Source organism: Toxotes jaculatrix, chromosome 8 (genome assembly GCF_017976425.1).
Source record: "Toxotes jaculatrix isolate fToxJac2 chromosome 8, fToxJac2.pri, whole genome shotgun sequence".
Taxonomy (NCBI): Eukaryota; Metazoa; Chordata; class Actinopteri; family Toxotidae; genus Toxotes; species Toxotes jaculatrix.
Genome location: NC_054401.1, coordinates 4,267,673 through 4,288,301, shown reverse-complemented (window position 1 = coordinate 4,288,301; position 20,629 = coordinate 4,267,673). Strand labels below are relative to the sequence as shown.

Genomic DNA, 20,629 nt, shown 5'->3' with positions numbered 1-20,629 from the left:
TCCCCCACCACTCCCACTGCCGCCACCAAACTCCCATCCCACCATCATTTCAGCTATAACTGTCATGAGCAGAAATAACAGAGTGATAGCTATATATAGCTCGCTGACTCCTCCCTGGCCTGTAGCTCACACAAACGCACACAGAATCTTCCCTGAGCAAATTCACTTCCCATTTCTTCATCTTCACATTAATGACCATTATATCCTAGTTAAACTAACTTTGACCTTAACCCCAGTGCTGATGTCCGTATTCTTTTTTTTTTAATCAGCTCTCTGCCGCTTAGAAAGTCCACAAGTTGGCAGATGACATGGCCCTTACTTTGTAAATCAATATGTCTGACAGCTTCCCGCTTCTGGCAGAAGGACGGATACTCAGAGTGTTTACAGGCAGTCTAATATTTTGATTCTAATCAGTGTAAGTACAATTCTGATTATTGCAACTGTCATTTAAACACCTAAACCAGGTTATTTTACTAATAGTCAAATAATGGAGTTGGATTTCTCTTCTAAATGACTCTGGCTTTAGTCTGCTTTCTCTCTTTGTTTTGATTCTGTGTGCAAGCTGCAAAATGTCATGGGAGTGAAGTGAATCTCAACGCAGTGCGTCTGAAAAATGAGTGGCATGCCTGGCTGTGGAATCAGAGGACAGGGTTGTGCTTTTTGGGGCATTCGCAAAATGACTTTCCTGTTATAACTAACAGCATCGGAAAATATTGGTTGTTCTAAGGGGCTCTGTGAATTCATTAGAATTACACGCTTAATCTGGATATTCCAGGTAAACAACCTATTTTAGTGCATGTAAATATACCGAGTGTGTCTCATCAGACAAACAGAGCACATTGCATTTCTGTACAAATATCAGCATGCACCATGCTAATTTGTGCCAAAGGAATGGAGTCAATACATAAACATTGTTTCTGACAGTCCTAAATATGCCCACATTTGTTGCATTAAAAAAAAAGTCAGAGTTCTTAAAAATAGCTTATTTTTTTGGCAGCTGTGGAAACACGTTGTGAACACTGGCATATCACCAGCTTTTAACTTGATAAGGTGAACATGCTAGCTTATTTACACATCCATCAGTTATGGGGTAACATTATCATTCATCTGGAGGTGTGTGTCTCTGGCTCACTTTCTTTTAGCTCGAGTGGAAACTCACTATAAAGCTCCATGAAACTGAGCTGAGCTGCAGATTCAGGTGATAATTCTTTGTGGGTCCTTCACTACCAGTGACTTCTCTCACTTTGTTGCACTGTTTTCACAGCCTCTGGAATTAGACTGAACAAAGGTGCTAAAAATCAATAAAACTAACCTACATTAACTCTACCCTGTCCTGATTTAACTTGACCAACCCTAGTCCTAGACTAACCTAAGATAATGTTTAAATCTAATCTAAACAAACCTTATCTACCCTAAAACTGTTCTCAGTTTTAAAGTTTAACACCGGCCCTCTTTAGGCAAGTGAAATGTCTTTGTTGGAAAATTGAAAAAACACACAAGCACAAACACACATTTGTGCATGCTCTTCCATACACATAAACACACACAAAGAAGCCCCCAAGCAGTTAGTTTAGGTCTCGGCATCTCAGGAAGCAACGCCCACCTTCCATGTCATAAACACCTCAGACTGAGGAGAGGAAGGAGAGGAGGGGGTTCTACCGGCCTTTTCTGTATGTGAGTGTGTGTGTGTTTAGCTGTGTATCTGTGTGTGTGCATCTGTGGAGGGATGCTATCTTTGCAAAGGGAGCTGATTTCATTTCCATATTTTCACGTGCAGCACAGGGAGCCGAAGGTTCTGTTTGACTGTCAGCAACATCTTCATAGGCAACTTGTTTACTGCTCAGCTCGGCTGGTTCAGAGCACAGAGCTGGACTGTCAGGTCAGTCTCACCTACTGAAATACACTGAAACCAGCCGAAACACAGTTCTGTGAGGATCAAAACTGTGACCTTGAACAAAACAGTCTCTCCACCCAGCAGGCCACTCTTTACTTTGTTTGCAGCCCCTGCTTGCGGGTTGGACCTGGTACCATACATAATTGATGGCCGGCAGCAGGATATTTGGCATGGACTGGGCTGGAAAATTCTATATCATTAGAACAATGTGAAAGCATGACTGACTAATTGTCAGAAAAGAAATTACAATGGCTGCTGCTATACAGGGAACAAGCACTAATTAACACTCCATCATTACAAGAAAATCTTGATGAAAATTACAGCCAGTGGGCTGTTATTCCATATACATGAGTGATGTTTCTTCAGCATCCGAATCCTTAATGTTTCTCTACTGGAGATGTGCAGATAAAATGGCATTTTCAAGATGGGGAGCAGACAGAATAATGTTGGCAGCATTACTCTGTAAAATAGTATAGATTGCAGCGCAGTGCAGTTCAGGCCCTTGAAAAACTTGTGAGGCGCATTGCTGCCTTATTGTGCAGAGGTATGATGAGCTATTAATATGATTTCAACAGCGCATGTGGAAGGGGCAATAATTTAGATCTTTACTACCCCACAGCACCAAATGATGACAACATATCTGCAAAAGCGGGGTGTGGGGATTACTAATCAATAGCAACTATGCTGAGATTTCTTGTTCAGGGTTGTGACAGAAACCGATAGACGGAGATGGAAGTTCTGATCTTTGTGCTTACAAAGAAAAACCAATGAAAATCACAGAGTTGTCCACGTCGGTCCGTGTCTTACCATCTTTGCCGATCAGAAAGTCCAGGTAGCGGTAGGTGTAGGCCACGCCCACCTTGGTCTCCACCTGCGGTCTCTTCAGGGTGGAGTAAATCTTCCCCGGACTGTTGTCCTCCGACATCGGTTTCATCTTACGCAGCCCGCAGCCCATGGCTCCACAGTTTGTCAGTCACTCTGTGTGCGTGGATCCTGCCAACCAGACAAACAACAATCTGAGTGAGTGTTAAGTGACTACAAGTGAGAACATACTTGTACACATGAAGAGTGTACACAGACCACAGTGTGCACACTTAATGTGTACAAATAGAAGTTAGAGCAAGTACATTAGTATTAGAAAATGACTTGAGTGAAAGTACTCATTATGCAGAAAGGCCACAGAATGTTCATTATCATGCATATTAATGAATTAATATTGATGATTCATTATCTCAGCGTTTAATCTGTTACGCTGCATTGAAGCTGATGATACAGCCTTTGTGTAAAATCTTCATCAGTAAAGAGCAACTGCAGGTGTCAAACAATATTTCCCTCTGAAGTGTAAAGGAGGAGAAGTACAACTTAACATAAAACTAAAATACTCAAATAATGTACAAGCACCTCAAAACTGCACTGAAGTACAGCTTTTCCCCACTGGGTATTACGGATTGGGGGCCAGATTAACCTCTCTGCGACTCATGCAGGCATGTATATACACACACACACACACCCGTATGAAAGCAAACATTCACACACTCAGATATCAGTGATTCCTCTGGGATTTCAGAAGGAAAACCAATAAAGAAGAACATGCTGGATAAGCGTCTGTAAATAAATAAATAAACACGACTAAATGAGCTTCATTTTTCACGGGTTCTTTCTCCCTCGTTCCCAGGGAGACCAAATTAACAGAGACAACCGTAGAGGAAGAGGAGGCCTTAAAGAGCTGGAGCAATGGACGCCACCTCACACCAAATGGTTTGTGACAGCATCGCTGCCTCTCCAGCGACTGCGTCTGGGAGCAGGTGACATCCTATTGTGTCCCACTGATTAAACTCAAGGATGGATGGATGGATGGATGGATGGATGGATGGATAGATGGCGGTGGTGTCCTCCCCTCCCCTTCCACCTCGGCTTATGAGGAACCCTCTCTATTATGCTCCTTTCTAATTAGAGAACGTTGCGGGGCCTTGGCCGGAGATGGCGAAGCTGAGCCAGCTGTCGCTTCAGAGACGACAGGACAGGAAGTGAGGAGGGGCGGGTGGTTGGTATGTAGGAAGGAGTGGGAGGCGAAATAGGAAACGAGCAGACGGGTGCTCCATTAATGAGGTGAACGGCAAGAATGGAAAAGGTGAGAATCAATCAAGGGAGAAAGAGGAAATGGGGGTGGCCGGGTTGGAGATTGTTCGTTGGAAAAGGGGGATGGGGGGCAGTGGGCAATGCATGGCAAGTAGAGTCTGGAGAGAAAAAGAGCGTGCAATTAGAGTCCGCTGAATAGAAAAAGGGTGATCAACATACTGCGTGATGAGGGAGCAGGGAGAGAGGAAGAGTGAGAGTTGAATGAAACTGGAGATTCATTACAGTTGTCATGAAAGCCAGTTTTTCCAGTGGCTCTTACATGAATGTCTTTGTTGGGCTTTGGGAATTTCAGCATGTATCACGATCATATCTCTACAAGCCTCGCAACAGTTCTCCGAAATGAGCCACGGGCTGATGGACTTGTGATTAATACCAGAACACACTGAGTCCTGCATACTGCCGGCCTCCCAGTTAGCGTCTTTAATGCCTCAGAAGCCTTCTGAATGGTTTGTACGTGTTGGAGATGTGCTGAGGAGATGCCGTCGTTGCCTCTCAGCACGTGCCAAGCAAGAGTGATGTCTTGCTTCAGTTTTCAAGAACAAAAAAAGCCAAATGCAATCTGCAGAAGCTGGCATAGTCAAAGTCCCTAAAAGTGCTTCAGTCCCCCCATAAATTGTCACTCAGGACTGCGTCGCACTGTGCTGCAGTTCACCACACAGCATCACTAATGGTTCTGGCATCAAAGAAAACAGAGTGGGAAAAAAAAGCTTGAATTTTTCCAAGTCTTGGATTTCTACTGTTGCCTACGGTTACTTGTAAATAGCTTTTATCATTTCTCTCCCCACCCTGGAGAGAGAAGGAACAACAAGAGGGAAGGCGAGGCTCTGTCATGTAGTCTACAAGAGATGGAGAAGAGGTAGTCAAGACAAAAGGATGTAGGGGGGGACTGAGGGAGGGGTGTGGAAGGAGAACAAAGTAGATGAGCAAAAAATGGAAGGGCTTGTATTTGCATAGCTCCTTGAGACCAGAGAGGAGGCGATGTGAGGCGAAGGCGAACAGGAGTATTTTTAGAGCTGAACCGACGGAGAAATTGTGAACTGTTCATGATTTTGTATTTTTTTTTGAGTCACTGTTTCCTACCTTGATCCTCTCCTCAGAGGCGGGAGCTCCAGGCAGTTGCAGCCCCCAAAATGCTGCCCCTCAGCTCATCTATAGTTTTTTTCTGAGATTGACAAGCAGGGAGTCAGGGATGCTTGACAGGGCAGACAGACGCTGGGTAGCTATGGGAAAAAGCAGGAAGAGGGCCATTGATTTCCCTTTTGCTGAATTAGCAACGATCCTCTTGCCATTTTTGTTCTATCTTTTGTCTCATGCTAATGGCATTTTGAGGTTTTATTCAATAAGAGGTTTTATTCGATAAGATTCCCTCCACATAAGCTGGGATTGACTCTCAGATGCTTTGTTGTAGCTGGTATGCACTTAGTTTTGACTCTTACAGCCAAAACATCCAACAGCACTTTGTATTGTGCTGAATGTGAAAGATAACATCAGAGAGGTGCTTGTCTTTCATTGCCATGTTTTCTATCTGTCACTCAACAACAGTTTGTCAGTCCAAGGTTTGCTCTGTTCTCTGTGCTTAAACTGATCACCGGGGTCATTGCCTGTTGCTTCTTCAGGGGTTTGGCGCATTATTAAAGCTGAAAAATATATTTTTCAGTCATTCTGGGGCAGAAGAACGCTACCGCAAGCAGAAAAACACAAAGCCCTGGCATATTATCACCTTATAAAGTTATTTTGGTGTGTAATGTTTACACATTAGCAATCAGTTGAAGCATTTTTTTTCTAGCATCCTAAGAAATTTGAGTCCAATATTCACTCCCCTTTTAGCTCTGTTTTGGCCTCCATCAACTCATGAAAACTCTGAAGATGAACCAAATGCTAGTAGGTTCACTTCCAAGTCACTACCTTGGTTTGTTTGGTGCTTGGCAGGAGGCATATGGTGGATTTATCAGAGCTTTTTGATGAAAGCGGGTCCCTGTTGTCACTGACAGTAACAATGCTGTAAGAAGATTGAGGCTGTTTTGGTCTGAGAAAAATATCCAGATCCTAAACTGCTAAAGTGAGTCGCTAACCTTGTCTGTCTAACGTTTGGCGTTCAGTAATTAGTGTCCAGCCGATTTTTCAGAACCTTTTGTGGCGAGAGCAAAATTTTCGTCGTAAAGTCGTAAAAACCCAAAAGCCTGAGCCAAAAGAGACTAAAAAGCCTTGAAAACCTGCAGTCTTGGATGATAGTTCTGTGTGGGCTTGTCATTACAGATGATACGCTTCACATTATGTAGCCATTCAATCCACTGTTCATACTGAAACACTGACTAGTGGAGCTTTAGATTGCGCTGTTGTTCTAATGAGGAATTAGAACATCATAGTTATGCCTTTTTCCGTCACATATGGTGCATCAGTGCGGTGGATGATCGTACAAAAAACCACCTACACTTACAGACATCACAGCCTTGGCAGCAAGACGCAACTGCAATGAATGATTTTCCTTAATGCTGTCTGACTGAGATCTTCCTCATATTACAAGCCCATGTTACGAGGCTTTGATAGCAGCGTTGCTGAGATCAAACCCAGCAGCATAGGAAGCCTCAGAGTGGATTAATGGAGGAAGACATTAATTAGGACACTGTGTTCTGGTGTTCTTCTCCATGTAGTCTCCCTTTTAAGCCTGCTCCCTTCCTCTGCAGCTCTCTCTCACGCCTTATCTCCCTCACCCTCTTTGCCTTTTTCTGACTTTTGATCTTTTTAATCTGACAAGTAAAGTGGGGCACTGGGCCGCATTTGGTGGTGGGCACTGCGGGTCCAGCATCATCCATAGTTTACTGTGAGGAGTAGAGTCAAGGGCTCTCCAAGGCAAAGTGGTTTGAGAGACCATCACGTGAATGAATGGACGAGACTGACCCCACACAGGAAAAACAGCAGCAGTGGTTGTTGGTTGAAATGCTTAATTTGACCCATGTTTATGTTTTTCAACAAGAAACTTCCTGTGGTCGTGTCCTCTTGAGAAAAATATCAGAACTGGTCATCCTTTTAAATGGAGTATGTGCAAGACCACAAACAAAGCTGGAAATGACATCCTGCAGCAAAAAAAAAAAAAAAAAAGGAAGGAGTCACTTTGGCTCAGTGGGTCTATGAAGTCTGTTACTTAACCACAGAAGACTTTAGTTCACATTCTGTTTCCTACCAGCAGTCATCACTGGTTTCTTGTATTCATGTAGACCATCTTTCTCTAAGCTGTCTTTGGGAGTTATATGGTTCGGTTCATTTGTTCCATACTGAAGAAAAAAAGTTTCCAGTTTTTGTTTTGCTCTTTCTTTTTTTTACAAACAACTAAAAGTTGTAAACATGAGGTCTTGTTTATTAGACAGTTGTGCCAGCTGTCACCTTGTATCTTTAGTACTACACCGACCCACATGGGGAAATAATTTGTTTTCTTATCTCATCTGATGAGCTCATGCAGAAATAACTGATTATGAGCACTGAAATGGATCTCATATGTCACACTGTGTATAAACCATAACAAACAGAAATGGGGAAATAACCTTTTTTTGCACACATTTTGTACTTTAGCATTACAGGAGGAGAGTTACTGTGTGGTTGCTACATTTCACTCACTTTTTGGGGAACTGCTAAAATAGGCAAGTAGGACACATGCTCAACACACTTCTAGTTTAAATCCTTTTCACTCTCTAATGTATCAGGGAAAATCCCCTCACTTGTGCTGACAAGCGTAGGTGCTGCCATTGTTACCAAATTACCTTGAATAAATATAGACTATACATTGCTTATAGCCTGCAAAGCAGAGGATCGCTTTCACAGCTTCAGCAGATTCATTTAACCACAGTTCAGCATTTGAAATCACCCTAAAATCAAATACCCGTTGTCATAAAATCCTGTTGTTGGTTTCCTTTCACAAATGAATCACGCCAGAGTTTGCTTGAACTCAGATCTAGGCGACCCTTTTCCGGCGGTCTCATTTTGGTTGCTCAGTCTGCGCGTTCAACTGACAGGTTTCGCATCATCTGAATGAACTAGACGGGCAAACTCACCACAGAGTGACTGAACTGAAGAAAACAGGTTAGGTGTGAACGCACCAGTTGTCTAAGTTTTATGACACCTTAAACACAGAGCTGGCAAAGCGGAAAATGCCCAAATGAGTTGTTTTTCCACAACAGACACTGCAACACAACTTATTCTGAGCAAAGGCCACAGGCCACACAACCACTGTGTCTAATAGGCAATAGCCTTGATTAGTTAAAATGTCCTTCGCTAACTCGATGGACTTCAGCCTCTCTCTCTGGTCCTTCAGGTGTCTGCGTCAGCTAAATGTCTGAAAATGTTTGCACACTCCAGCTGGAAATCCCCCCCACTCCTTCCCTTTCTTCCTTCCATTCTTAACACCTTGAATCCTCAAATAGGTTGGACAACAAAGAGAGTGGAAAAAAGAGAGGGACCATGCAGAGAAAGAGAGACAGAAAAAAAACAATGGACAGCGAGGCAGGATGTTAATGCTGTAACCTTTAGTGATTAGGCAGTCCTTTTAAGAGAGGGACCTACAGTGTGTAGTAACATGTGCTATACATTGCATTTACTTTTCAAACCGATTCAAGCATTTAATCTATGGTTTGGCTGCAGCACTGTCTGCCTATAGGCAGGCTTTTAGTTACAGAAGTTAGTGGTGCAGAGGCTAACCCAGATGTGGTGCCGTTGCTTCAGCTCTGTATTGGTGGAAATTTTAAATCAATAATCAACTGTAAAAAGGTAACAAACAAAGCTTTGAGTATTGTGAGCCTGTGTATTACAATATGAGCAGACCCTGAATCATTTCAACATAGAAAACGCTGTGGAAAAGCTTAAAATTGGAGATATTTTGGAGATATCTCCACAATTAAGCACTTATGAGCTCCCAATAAGGGGGGGGCCTGGGTGCCAAAGGTGGAATTACTTTTTCAATTCACTGAATGTGTTATATTTGCTTTGAATGTCCAAGGATGATACATAATGGCAGGCTTGCAGGGGGAAAAAAAATGGAAGATGAGAGGTGATGAGTGAGGCAGAGAGAGCAGGCAAGTAAACAATAGTGTCTGTCTGGGATTCTCCACCGTTTCAAGGCTCTGGGTGGCTCCGCGACTCACCATGGCCTCGGCCAACCTTGTCTCCGTACAGTCTCAAGGCCCCGTTACAGACCGTCCATACACACACACACACACACACACACACACACACACACACACTCACTGAGGGAGCTATTGCCATGGGAACCAACCCCTCTATGACTATTCCCTTCTCAGGAGAATAATAGGCACCAATCTCTCTCTCTCTCTCTCTCTCTCTCTCTCTCTCTTTCATTGTCATTTTCTCTCTTTCTTCTCTTTTCCTGGTCACTATAAGCTTCCACCCCTCTTCATCCCCCTCTGTCCTCTCCTGCTCCTCTTCTTTCGTCTTCTCCATGTGTAGGAGCAAACACCCCAGTTCTCCTGGTCCTCCCCTGTCTTCTCTGTGTGTCTTTGACAGTCATGAGTTTAATTTGTTATGCATAATCTATCCATGCTGGGATTTGTACAGTTCTCACAAGTGAAAAGCAAAACGTTATCTCAGCTCAACCTGCGCAAACACTGTGTCAGTTGTTTTCAAGCTGCAGCCAAAGACACACAGTTAAAGAGGGACTGTTTGTCATTTCGGGAACAAGGGAGAGAAAAAATACTTGGTTAAAAATAGAAAATTCTTTGGTTGCCCCTTTCGCTATTTTTCTTTAAAACTCTGAGGGGTTTGAGGAGATTTCCCGTGAGTGACTCATTGCCTTCTGTGAACTTGCTCCAGGCAGGTCATTTTTTATTAAAGCCAGCCGAAGCCAAGTTCTTAGGTTTTCAGACGCCTTATCGACATGTCCGTGTTGAACATTACCCAATCAATACCGCTGCAATTTTCTTGACCACCCATTACAACAGGAGTCAATTTGCCTTATAGAAATATCAAGGGGGATGTTCTTTTTCTTTTTCTTTTGTTCATGGCTAACCTACTAAACAACTGGATGAATATTGGCTCTTGTGCTTTCCGTCTCACCTGGAGGATTCATCCTGATATGCAATTTCAGGTCTAGGGCAATGCCAGCGGCCTGAATAACTTATTATCTTCAAAAGTATGATCACTGTCACCTCGCAGGGGAGAGAAGGAAAAATAATCTTTGCCCAAGATCTTGTAACCAAGCATTTCTCAGGGAGAAGATGTGGGACTTGCAGTGGAGGCTGCAACCAAGACGACAACACTGTCATGAGAACTGCTAAACTCACACCTTATCTACCAGCACGTCATTCAGCCATGTTTGCTGCCCGGAGTTTATTTTACTGCCAATAAGGATGCCAAATCAGATTTCTGTTCAGCAAATGACACCAGGGTTTGTATCCAAAATGCACTAAACCATCACAAAAAAAAAAAAATTAAGCACTGATTTTTTTGTGAAATATGGACAACTCTGTCAACCAATAAGTAATAAGTTGTTATCTAACTTTGACACTTTCCTTGATTCTGAAAGGGTAGAAGTCACCTTGCAGCATCAGTTCCTTCAGATATATTTTTCACCATGTTCCACATCTGAAGCTTATGTTAGTTTCTCTCTGGCATCAAACAAACATGGAAAGAAATGAAAGTAGAATAAAATTAAGAGGGTTTAAAAATAACCACCTTTCAGTTGGATGTACCCTAAATTTTCCGAATATAAAATGTTCTGGTATTTTGTTGTGTCTGTCTGTGGGTGTTTGTCTATACGTACTGAGTGGAGAGGAGCACACATTATGCCAATTACCTTAATCAAATTTCACACCACACAGGGCGATCCACTGTGCCCGGATCAGATAGCAAACATAAGTTGATTAAAATACGTGTTTGCTAAAAGACTGGAGCGAAAGAAAATCAACACAGGCTCAGAAAATACATAAACTGATGGTTGAGAGGAAGGATTCAGAAAGTAAATGAGTAACGTAAAAACCTTGCTACTGTATGTTGTAACAGACAGGTTTATTTGTTGCTCCATAGACAAGACAAAACAGTCTCGGACGAGTTACAAAGGGCTGTTATTCCACATTACATGAAATATGTTTTCTCATTTACATTTAGAGGTATTCAGCTGTGCAGATCATTTTAGTTTTATGTGGCCAAGGTTTGAGATATATTCATTCTAATAAGTCATTAATAAGGGTCATAAATCATAAATCCGCAGTTAGTCAATCATCAATAAAGGTTAATGGATATAACTTCCTAAAGAAGCATCACTGCTGCATATCAAATGTTAACAAAGTCATTAATAAGGAGTCGTGAGTTTTTCACTTTCTAATAAGCCATTGCCAAAGGTTAGCAAGTCATTTACAACTCTGAATGTTAATAAATCATTAGTAAAAGCTTTTTACAACAATCCATCAATTCTGCAGTTGTAAATATTAAAGGGTAGTTTCAGAGTTTTTCCAAGGCTCTCTTAATACTTGCCCTGATTTAAATACACTGAAAAAGTTATTGGACACTCTAATCATTCCTCCTCTCCATAGGACTTTGTAGTCATCCCTCTTTCTTCTAGACTAGGAAGAAAGAAATGAGGAACTGCAGCAATCTGTAAAAGCCAATTCAAGTGGGTAACTTTCAAACGGTCTTTATAGTACAAAATTCCCTCTTTGTGTTACTGTATCTCCACTGCAGCTCAGCGAGGAAACACAGTCAGAGAAAAAAAAAAGGATGGAATTTCATACTTAAAGGACTGTAACTTTGGCAGAAACCTTCTCAGACTGCTGAAGCCTTTTCAACTTTCAACTATTAATAAGGCCATTAGTTACAAAATAAAAACACTTTATAACATGTGTCTTATTAGAAAATGGCACCTAAGTTTTCATTGCTTTTTGTTACTCACCCCCATTGTTCTGGGAGCTCAGGCAGAAATCTCAGTGACTACTATCTCAAAATATCTCAAATAAAACTAAAACTATCTTCCGCTCAGAGAAAAGTAAGAAAACATGTTATTTATTTATTTATTTATTTAGTAATTTCAGTCAATTAACCCTTTAAGTTAATGGTTCCTTCACCTTTTGCCCTGAGTAATGACTCAATTTTCCATGAGATATTACAGCGTAATGAAGCCAGAACCACAATCACTTCCACATTTCCAACAGCCGAGCTCCAGACTGGCCAGTGTATAATGCAGCCATATGGGATTTCTATGGAGGAGTGTGTGTGTGTGTGTGTGTGTGTGTGTGTGTGTGTGTGTGTGTGTGTGTGTGTGTGTGTGTGTGTGCAACTCTGTTTATGTGCTCATGTCATGTGTATATGTAGCATGTACTGTATGTGTGCTCACGCGTACATGCCCCACTCATGTGGGGCACTACATGTGTTCACTGCATGTCATGCGTATACAGTACATTTACCCTTTGATGTTCACACTTGACACGGAGCACACGGCTAGTGTTTCTCTGTGCATGTGTGCGTTTGTGTGTGTGTGAACAGTGTGCACTTGCAGCGTGCTTTTGGTAAGTGAATGTGTGTTTTTACGTGTGTTTTGTAAGTCATTTAATTTACATCTGTCATCTTTTGTGCTTGTGTGTATGCTTGTCCTTGTGTGTGAATTTGTCATATTTCAGCGTTAGGTTAGGATTTGTTGCACTGCCCACACTCTATTCCTCTTGGGTGATTTTTTTTTGTGATGTTTCTGTAGGTGTGTTGATCTGTGTATGTTTTTCATGCACATTGTGTGTCTGTGTGTGTTTGTGTGTGCGTGTGAGACAGACAGACTGAGACAGAGAGAACTCCTGACCCACCAACAATGTAGAGTTAACGCAGCCCGACGCTCCACATCCCACCAGCTGAAACTAATTAAAAGCAGTTCAGTCAGACTGAGCTCTCTCACTCACTTTCTCCCTCTCTCTCTCTCTCTCTCTCACACACACACACACACACACACACACTCACACACACAACCCCCCCACCCCCCCGGCTTTTCCTCTCTCTCATGCCCTCGTCTTCCTCCTCCCTGACATCCCCCCGCCCTTCCTTCACCTCCTGCCATCCCTCAACTTGTTTTTCCCTTTAAACCTCCTCTTCTCATATCTCGTACACGCACGCATGCTTGGCTGAACTCATGTACCAGAGCACATAGTCTAAGCATGTAAACATCCAGCTGTATAGACAGACATGAATATATCAGGATACGTGTTGCACGGAAAAAAAAAAAATCCCAAACTTTTACCCTTAACACATATTGTACAGTGTCTCAGAAATCACACACTCTGCTGTCTTTCTCCTCACTGGTGGGAGTGGTGTGATACTGTACATCAAGCACATCTTCAAACACTGTCAAGGGTTGATTGGATCCAGGTAGACATTTTTGGCATTCTCAGCCCTACTCCGTACCATCCATCATGCATGTGACTTCAAAATAACCAGACCTATTGATGTGTGTGATAAATGACCGGAGTGGGTGAGCGTTTGCGAGCGTGTGAATGTGCAAACATGTGTGTGTGTGTGTGTGGTAGCAGTGGATTTTGAGCTTCTTGTTGAACACACTGCTCAGAAGCCAAACTTGTGGCTTGCGGCATCGTCTAATGAATCAACTCTCTGTGGTAAACAACTGCCACCACGCAATTCCAAGTGTACAGCGAGTGCAGCCCAGCAATTCAGGCTTGAGTACAGTAACACATCTGTTTGGAAGTTGAAATTCATACACATGTTGAGAAGCTCTAACACAGACAGAAAGGAAACATACCTGTTTCACAATCTAGTTGAGAAGTTCACTGCTTGGACGCAAAGGCAGCAACTGGACCAGAGCTTCCAGCAGAGAATCGCATTCTACTTGGAAGGAGAGCAGCACAAAGAGAGGATGGAGGACGGGTTCAGATCCTGTCCGACAGGCTGACTGAGGTTGCCGTGAAGCTGGCTGGCTTAAAGGAAACACAATCCCCAGGCAGGCGACAGAGAAACCAGAGTGTCTGTCGGCTCTACAGGCTCAGCAGCAGCAGCAGCAGCAGCAGCAACAGCAGCTCCAGCGGTTTGCTTCGTCTTCCCCCTCGCCACCTAACGGAGCTCAAACACACTTGTACGCTTGGTGTGTTTAGGTCATGCTCAAAGTATGCCTGTGTACTGATGTTCTGCAAGCTCAGGGAAACCACATCCTGTCACATATTTACCTCCCTCCCCTATCTCTCCCTCCCTTTTCTCTCTTTTCAATCTGTCTTTCTATGCGGTGTTTGCTCTCTTTCGGTGTCTTTTCCTGTGTCTTTCTCTCGCTCCCCTGTGATTGTCTGAAGCAACTGAGCGCTCTGACCCAGCGTCTGTTCAGCACAGCCTCTCTGCCTCACCGTCTATCTCTCCAGCAGCCGCACCAGTTCCACTCGACTGACTGAAGAATCCATCTGAGGAGAGTAGGGGGAGAAAAGAGGGGAGGGAGAGGAAGAGGGAAGGAGGGAGGGAAGCGGGGGTGACAGAGGGGAGGTGGGGAGGGGGCTTCACTGGGAAATACCAGAGTTAGGAGAGAGTGGGGAGAGGGAGGAGGGGGAGGAGAAGGAAGGGTGGTGGGTGTTGTTTAGGGAGTGAAGCACTAAAGAAAGATAGGTGGACAGAAATAGTAATCAATAGTTTGTTTGAGAGAAAGAAGTAGACAGAAAGCAGAAGAATGTTGTGCCATATAGTCAATGCACACACACACACACACACACACACACATGCTGGGGGATTGGCTGTAGTGTTTCTGTGAGCTGATGATTTTTAGAGAAAAAAAAAAACGATAAAAAGTGCAATGGTTGTTTTGTTTCCAGTGTGTGTGTGTGTGTGATCCTCAGTACTTCACTCGTCTGTGGTGGTTATGCATATTTAATACATCCGGGTCAGGACCCCCTATAGCTCTGTATTTATTATTTAAGCCAGCTTGTATGAGGGACCACCACTCTGGAGAAATACCAGACTTCTGATATATAAACTGTGCTTTCCACAACAACAACTACTAACTACACTACTGCTGCTTCAACAACAAGAACAGCAGTGATCCATGTTGGTACATAGCATCCTTGTACCAACATGGAGGTGAACACAATTCTGAAACACTGCTGAGATCAGGGAGGACGTTTCCATCACTGTCTGTCTGCACCATAAACTCTCTGCAGTAACATTTAAAATCCATTGATGGTTACAGTAAAGGACTGTGTGGTTGGTTCAACAGAAAAAGTTTTGTGCTGACTTGTACTTTTGTACAGGATTGTTGAATGTGTCTCACCATTTCCCAATCAATATTTTAATATTACATCTATGTGCTGGTGATCATATTGGGGCATTTAGCAGCTAAAGACCCAGATATTTCCCTCAGGAGGTGGTAGAGACCAAAACAGAGTTAAAAGGAGAGTTAAAATTGGAATTACATTCATCAGGTGGTCAGAAAAACAACTTCAAATGAATGTTTATGTTTCTCAGTATCTGCCGGATGTGTAAATAAGCAATTGTTTGCTAATATCAGCTTAAAAGATGATAATGTGTTAGTGTTTCTGCTGCACTGCTGCACTGTCTGTATTTGTAAAATGCTTTTATCCTCAAGTAAGTAACCAGCCTTTTTTTATTTAGCTTGAAGGTTCATTCCTGACCTTGGAAACAGCAGGTAGACAAGGAGTTATGGACGGACTGTAGAGTCTAGTCTTGTTGATCTGCAATATCTGCATCATAACACATGATGCAGATGCTGATGCCGATGACTGTTAAGAAATCCTTTGAAGAATTCTGTCCAACACAAAATGAAAAAGAAAATGTGACTGACAGCATATCCTCTTTGAATAACAAGGTAAATATCTGCAAAGTGTGAAATGAAAAAAATGATGAAATGCAAATAAAAACGGCGCTTCTCAAAAATATGCTCAGTGGCGAGCTGAGAAAAAAACCCCAGCTGAATAAGAAGAGAGTGAAAGGATGACTTGCTTTCTGATGAGTTGCCATAATTACTGGTGAAGAGCTCCACATACTGTGATTAGACTTACTAGTCCCATACAATGTGATCATGACATTGGGCTCTTCTCAAAGTCATTTTTAGCCTAATAGGGGATTCACCCGCTCATTTGCCACAGTTGTAGCTGCCTTTTCAAGGACAGTGCTCATTGTATCGCTCAGACATTACGACGACAGTCTAACTCCAGGCTGCGAATTAATGATATGTCTCTTTTAAAGATGGAGATTTCTGGAGCTTTCCTGCCTCTGTTTGCTGTCACATCAGGAGCCCCATTAGACTTTAATCACCCATCCTGAAAGCACAAATGGAAACTGCCAACACATATCTAGATCTGGGCAACGCATGTTCGATTTTGGAGGGTTGTTTTTCTGCATTAGACCACCTTCGCAGGGAAAAGGTTTAATGCTGGAAGTGGAAAATGTCAATCTGGCAAATCATATCTTTGAAACACCCGTGGAGAGACCTGAGGTTGGAAATAAAGAACAAAATAAAGTGAAATTGTTAATGTTGGAAGGATGGTTGACTGGTTTCCAGCCCTTTAAACTAAATGAGATCAAACAGATGCCAAAATGCTGAAGCTGTCCTGACTGGCGTTGAGGCTTGAATGACATTAACGATCAGCGCGATAATTGCCAACTTTGGGTAATAGCTAAAAAACAAGCCAAACAATGAAAAACATACATATTAAGCATGATGACATTTACATGATGTCCTCTTCAAATCTCCACCTCAGTGGGTTTATTGTTTAGTTGCAAATTAGTTGTGTTAAATGTCCCGTAACTTGGTGTAAACTTGACCCCGTGCCACAAAGGGCACGGCTCTAAATGCAGATATTTTGTCTCTGGAGAACTGTGGAACAACTGAGACGGGACAAATAATGTGAGACGAGTTATAAAGACGGGCAGCCAAGCATAGTGTTTGTGCAAGCTGGTGTTTGTGGAAGCATCAGTCTTACATGAGTGGCTGAGGACTGAGACAGACAGCTGATGGGACGAGAGAGTGAGTGGAACGAAACACATCACTGAGGGAACCTAAACGAGTCTCCTCATTCTGCCGCAAAACAAAAACATTATTCAGTCACTGGGTCTGTTGTATTCAAGGTTTCATACAAAGAGTTGTGTTTTGTCATTGGACCTCAGCTGCTTCCACGGCTCCTCTGTGAGTAGAGATGTGACACTGCCCCCCAGTGTTCAATGTGGAAAGTGAACTGTGGCTTTCTAATGTCGAAAAGAAAATAACTTGTAGTTTGGGGGAGAAAATGTGAAATCATTTCATAAAATCTATAAATGGGAGAGATAAAATGGGATTTTTACATCTTTAGGTTTTGGGTTAAGCATAAGTGGTGAATCACATCCACCACAAAACACATATGAAACAGGGAGAAAGGTTGTGTGAGCCTTAAATCACTCCCTGTTACTTGGAACATTAAAGTATATTTACTTTCCTCAATTTTTTCAAGTGTGGAAACTTAGAAGCCATGCACTGTAACATCCTAAAAAAAAAAAAAAAAAAAATCCCACAATGCAATGACAAATGCTCATGGAAGGTTCACTGATTTGTTTTTAAAAGCTTTGCTGCTACACGATGCAGCACTTTTGATAGATGTGAAAATTATAGTTATGTGATTCTGACAGTAATGATGCAAAATGACTGATTCATATGTAGATGCATCTGTAGCTACTTCATCATTTTACTGTTAATTTATGAACATATCTTTTTTTATTATTCACACACATAGAGTCTGTCAGCTGTATGGACTCTTGAGCAGTGCACATGGTATTTTTCTTTTTTCCAATAATTAGGTACCTGAATGCAGCAACAGGAGCGAACAAAAAAAGATTTTCAACAAAAGCCTTCAACCTTTATCATATAATTTCTACAGAGCCACACTGCATTAGGCTGTCAGTTTTCTGCTTAGGGTGTTCGCCTATAGCTGGCCATCCAGCCTTCTATTCTGTAATGGCTACTATTACTTTAAATGGTGTGCATTCATTCTTAGCTCATGGAAAGAATGTTTGTTCCAAGAAAAGCATATCTCAATGTATACGCCATGGGTACATAAAGCACTGCACCCATGATATCCATCATCTCATAGAGCATTTATTAGCATTGACAGGAGAACAGACTGACTGTTGGTGCTGGGTTCACACACCTTGTAGCCTTATCAGATATCTCACAATTTAAGACTACGTTTGACACTTTCTGGACTTGCACCAAATATGATATCTTAATTTTTTAGCTGTGCTGATGGGGAAGCTCTGGGTAATGGATTATCTAGGCAGAATGGTTTGCCATGAAATGTTAAGTTGTCAGAAGACTTCGTCCAAAGCAGCTCACGATAAGTGCATTCAAAGTAAAAGGGAGGAAGAGCTAGATGTCATCAAAAATTGGGAGAACAAATAAACAGCTAAAATTATGTTGGTGAGTTTCCTAGAAACTGCTCTGCCTGGATATTATCTAGTCTCCGATGAGAACAATCAGAGCCATTGTCAGAGACGTGTGCATCCAAGTCCTCAAGAAATTGGCTAAAAAGAACATTCTTGTTCCTTTGGCGATTTATTAGCTTCAGTGACATTATCAGGTCAAACTTCTAAGTAGTTTGCTTTATGGTATTTATAAATACCGGCAAAATGAATTGCCTGCCATCAGCCTTGGTCAGTTATGCCTTGCATTCAGTACCAATTAGCAAGTGTTACCATGCTAAAATGCATGTTTTTTTTCAGGGATATTATAATATCAGTAAAAGGTTTTCCAAAAGAATCTATAAATATAATTCACAAGAATGAAAATGATAAGAAAGCAAGGCTAAGTATATTACAAGAATCATGCTCAAGTAGAACATGTCTTTGACCAGAGAGACTGTTTGACTACACACTGTACTTATTTGTATAACAAACAATACAATATTTCGCTCAGGAGAGGCGATAGCAGCATAATGTTTGTTGTACATTAAGATACATAATCAAGAATCAACAGAGGGGACTGTGTTGTGCTCAGAATATGCGAGTTCGCTGAAAGATAAAATTATACTGTTTGCACAAACCTTGTCACATTGTCAGCAGTCAAAGTCGTTTTCTTATTTCACACAGTCAATCTACAGGGAAACAATACAATCATTCCTCGTTTCTCTTGAAAATGGATGAAAAATAAAATTTTAAATAAGTAATAGTGCTGCACGTACTGCACTATACTTAGAATTTCAAATTGAAACCAATGACATATTACAGGTGGGCTAATGGGAAAAATGGTTATGATATACTCCATATTTGGATCATCTTGTCTGTGATTTAGATTGACTGTTAATACTTATCTATGATACACCATCTCACTATGTGACAGTCCTGTGGATAATGATCCTCTAATTTAGATTATAAATGAGACTTCCATTTCCTTTCATTTATCTTTAGTGCTTTTTTCTATCTGTTTCATATTGCGTGGCCTGTGCAGTGAGGCCTTTACTTAGATTTTTATTTACCAGTATGACTGTTATTCATTATGAAGAAGCTATAATGACCAGTTGCTGTGGCAAAAAAATATATAAATCCAGCAGACACAGAGCAACATTAGAATCCATTTGGTGCCGTGTTCGTGTCAATGTGATGAATGTAACTCCCCTTCACTCCCCTTTTAACTCTGTTTTGGACTCCACCAGCTACTATGTGAAACAGTTTGATTGACGGCTAGATGTTCCACTTCATCAGCTATTTGCTAACTTTGCATGGCGTTTAGAACAGTGGGTTTATTAGAGGTTTTTCACTAAAAAACAGCTGCCTGTTACGGATGGAAACAACAAGGACGAGAGCAGGGAGAGGGCATGACATGGAGATGACAATGGAGATGGGGATGAGGATAAAGACAAATACCGGTGATAATTCTCTGTGGATTTGTTACAATAGTACAAGCAGCAACTTTTACATTACACAATCATTTCAGCCATTGTTAATATAAAGATCATTATCAGTGCGCTTTAAAGTTTAAAAGTTTAAAATAACCTTCCCAAAGTTGGCAACATATCCTGCATTCTGTTGTTTGATTATATAACATTTAAGATATGTTATCTCATATTTCACCTCTGAGCTGGCTCTGTTATTTCAAAGACAATCTTCTGTGTTTGTTTTATTTAAGCAAACAGTTACAAAGACAGCCTGCTACGCTGGTTGTTCACAATCATAAACTTTACAAATACAGAAAATGGAGAAATTTGATAAAACACCTACCCCTGCGCGTTGATCAGAATCACCTTCCTGATGGGTTCCTTTTTGTACCAAAGCAAGTGAAAGGGCGCGTCTTCAGCCTACATAAGCTGCATGACTTTAATCCTTTTACATACAGGACCATACAGTTCTATCTTGTAATCTACCAGTTCTCCTTTTCTTTTATTTACCCTGACCTCAAACGCCTTTCCATTCTATGATGTGTAAACTCGAGCCAATACATCAGGTAGTCAACTACACCCTAGGTCTTAACAATTCTTTGTTTACTCCCTGTCAGTTGCACTCTTTTGAAGAAAAAGCCTCTTCAGTGCATGATAGACTTGTTTTTATGCGGTATACATTGTGTAAAGCCCCGGATAGTGCTGCATCATTAACGGCCGGAGGGGAATGTGCTGCATGTTTGACTACAGTGAGCAGCTGAGCTGG

At 41.8% G+C, this 20,629-nt stretch overlaps 1 protein-coding gene across 2 annotated transcripts in view; it reads right to left on the bottom strand.

Annotated features, from left to right (window-relative positions):
• Positions 1–14,278, bottom strand: part of LOC121185943 (raftlin-like) — an 87,275-nt gene extending 72,997 nt beyond the window's left edge. For both annotated transcript variants that reach the window (XM_041044481.1, XM_041044482.1), the window contains exons 1-2: positions 13,770–14,278; positions 2,702–2,887 (exon numbers count right to left, since the gene is read on the bottom strand). In XM_041044481.1, coding sequence (XP_040900415.1) covers positions 2,702–2,849 — 148 coding nt within the window. In that variant the 5' untranslated portion in view covers positions 2,850–2,887; positions 13,770–14,278. The remainder of the gene's footprint in view (positions 1–2,701; positions 2,888–13,769) is intronic.
• Positions 14,279–20,629: the final 6,351 nt, after the last annotated feature.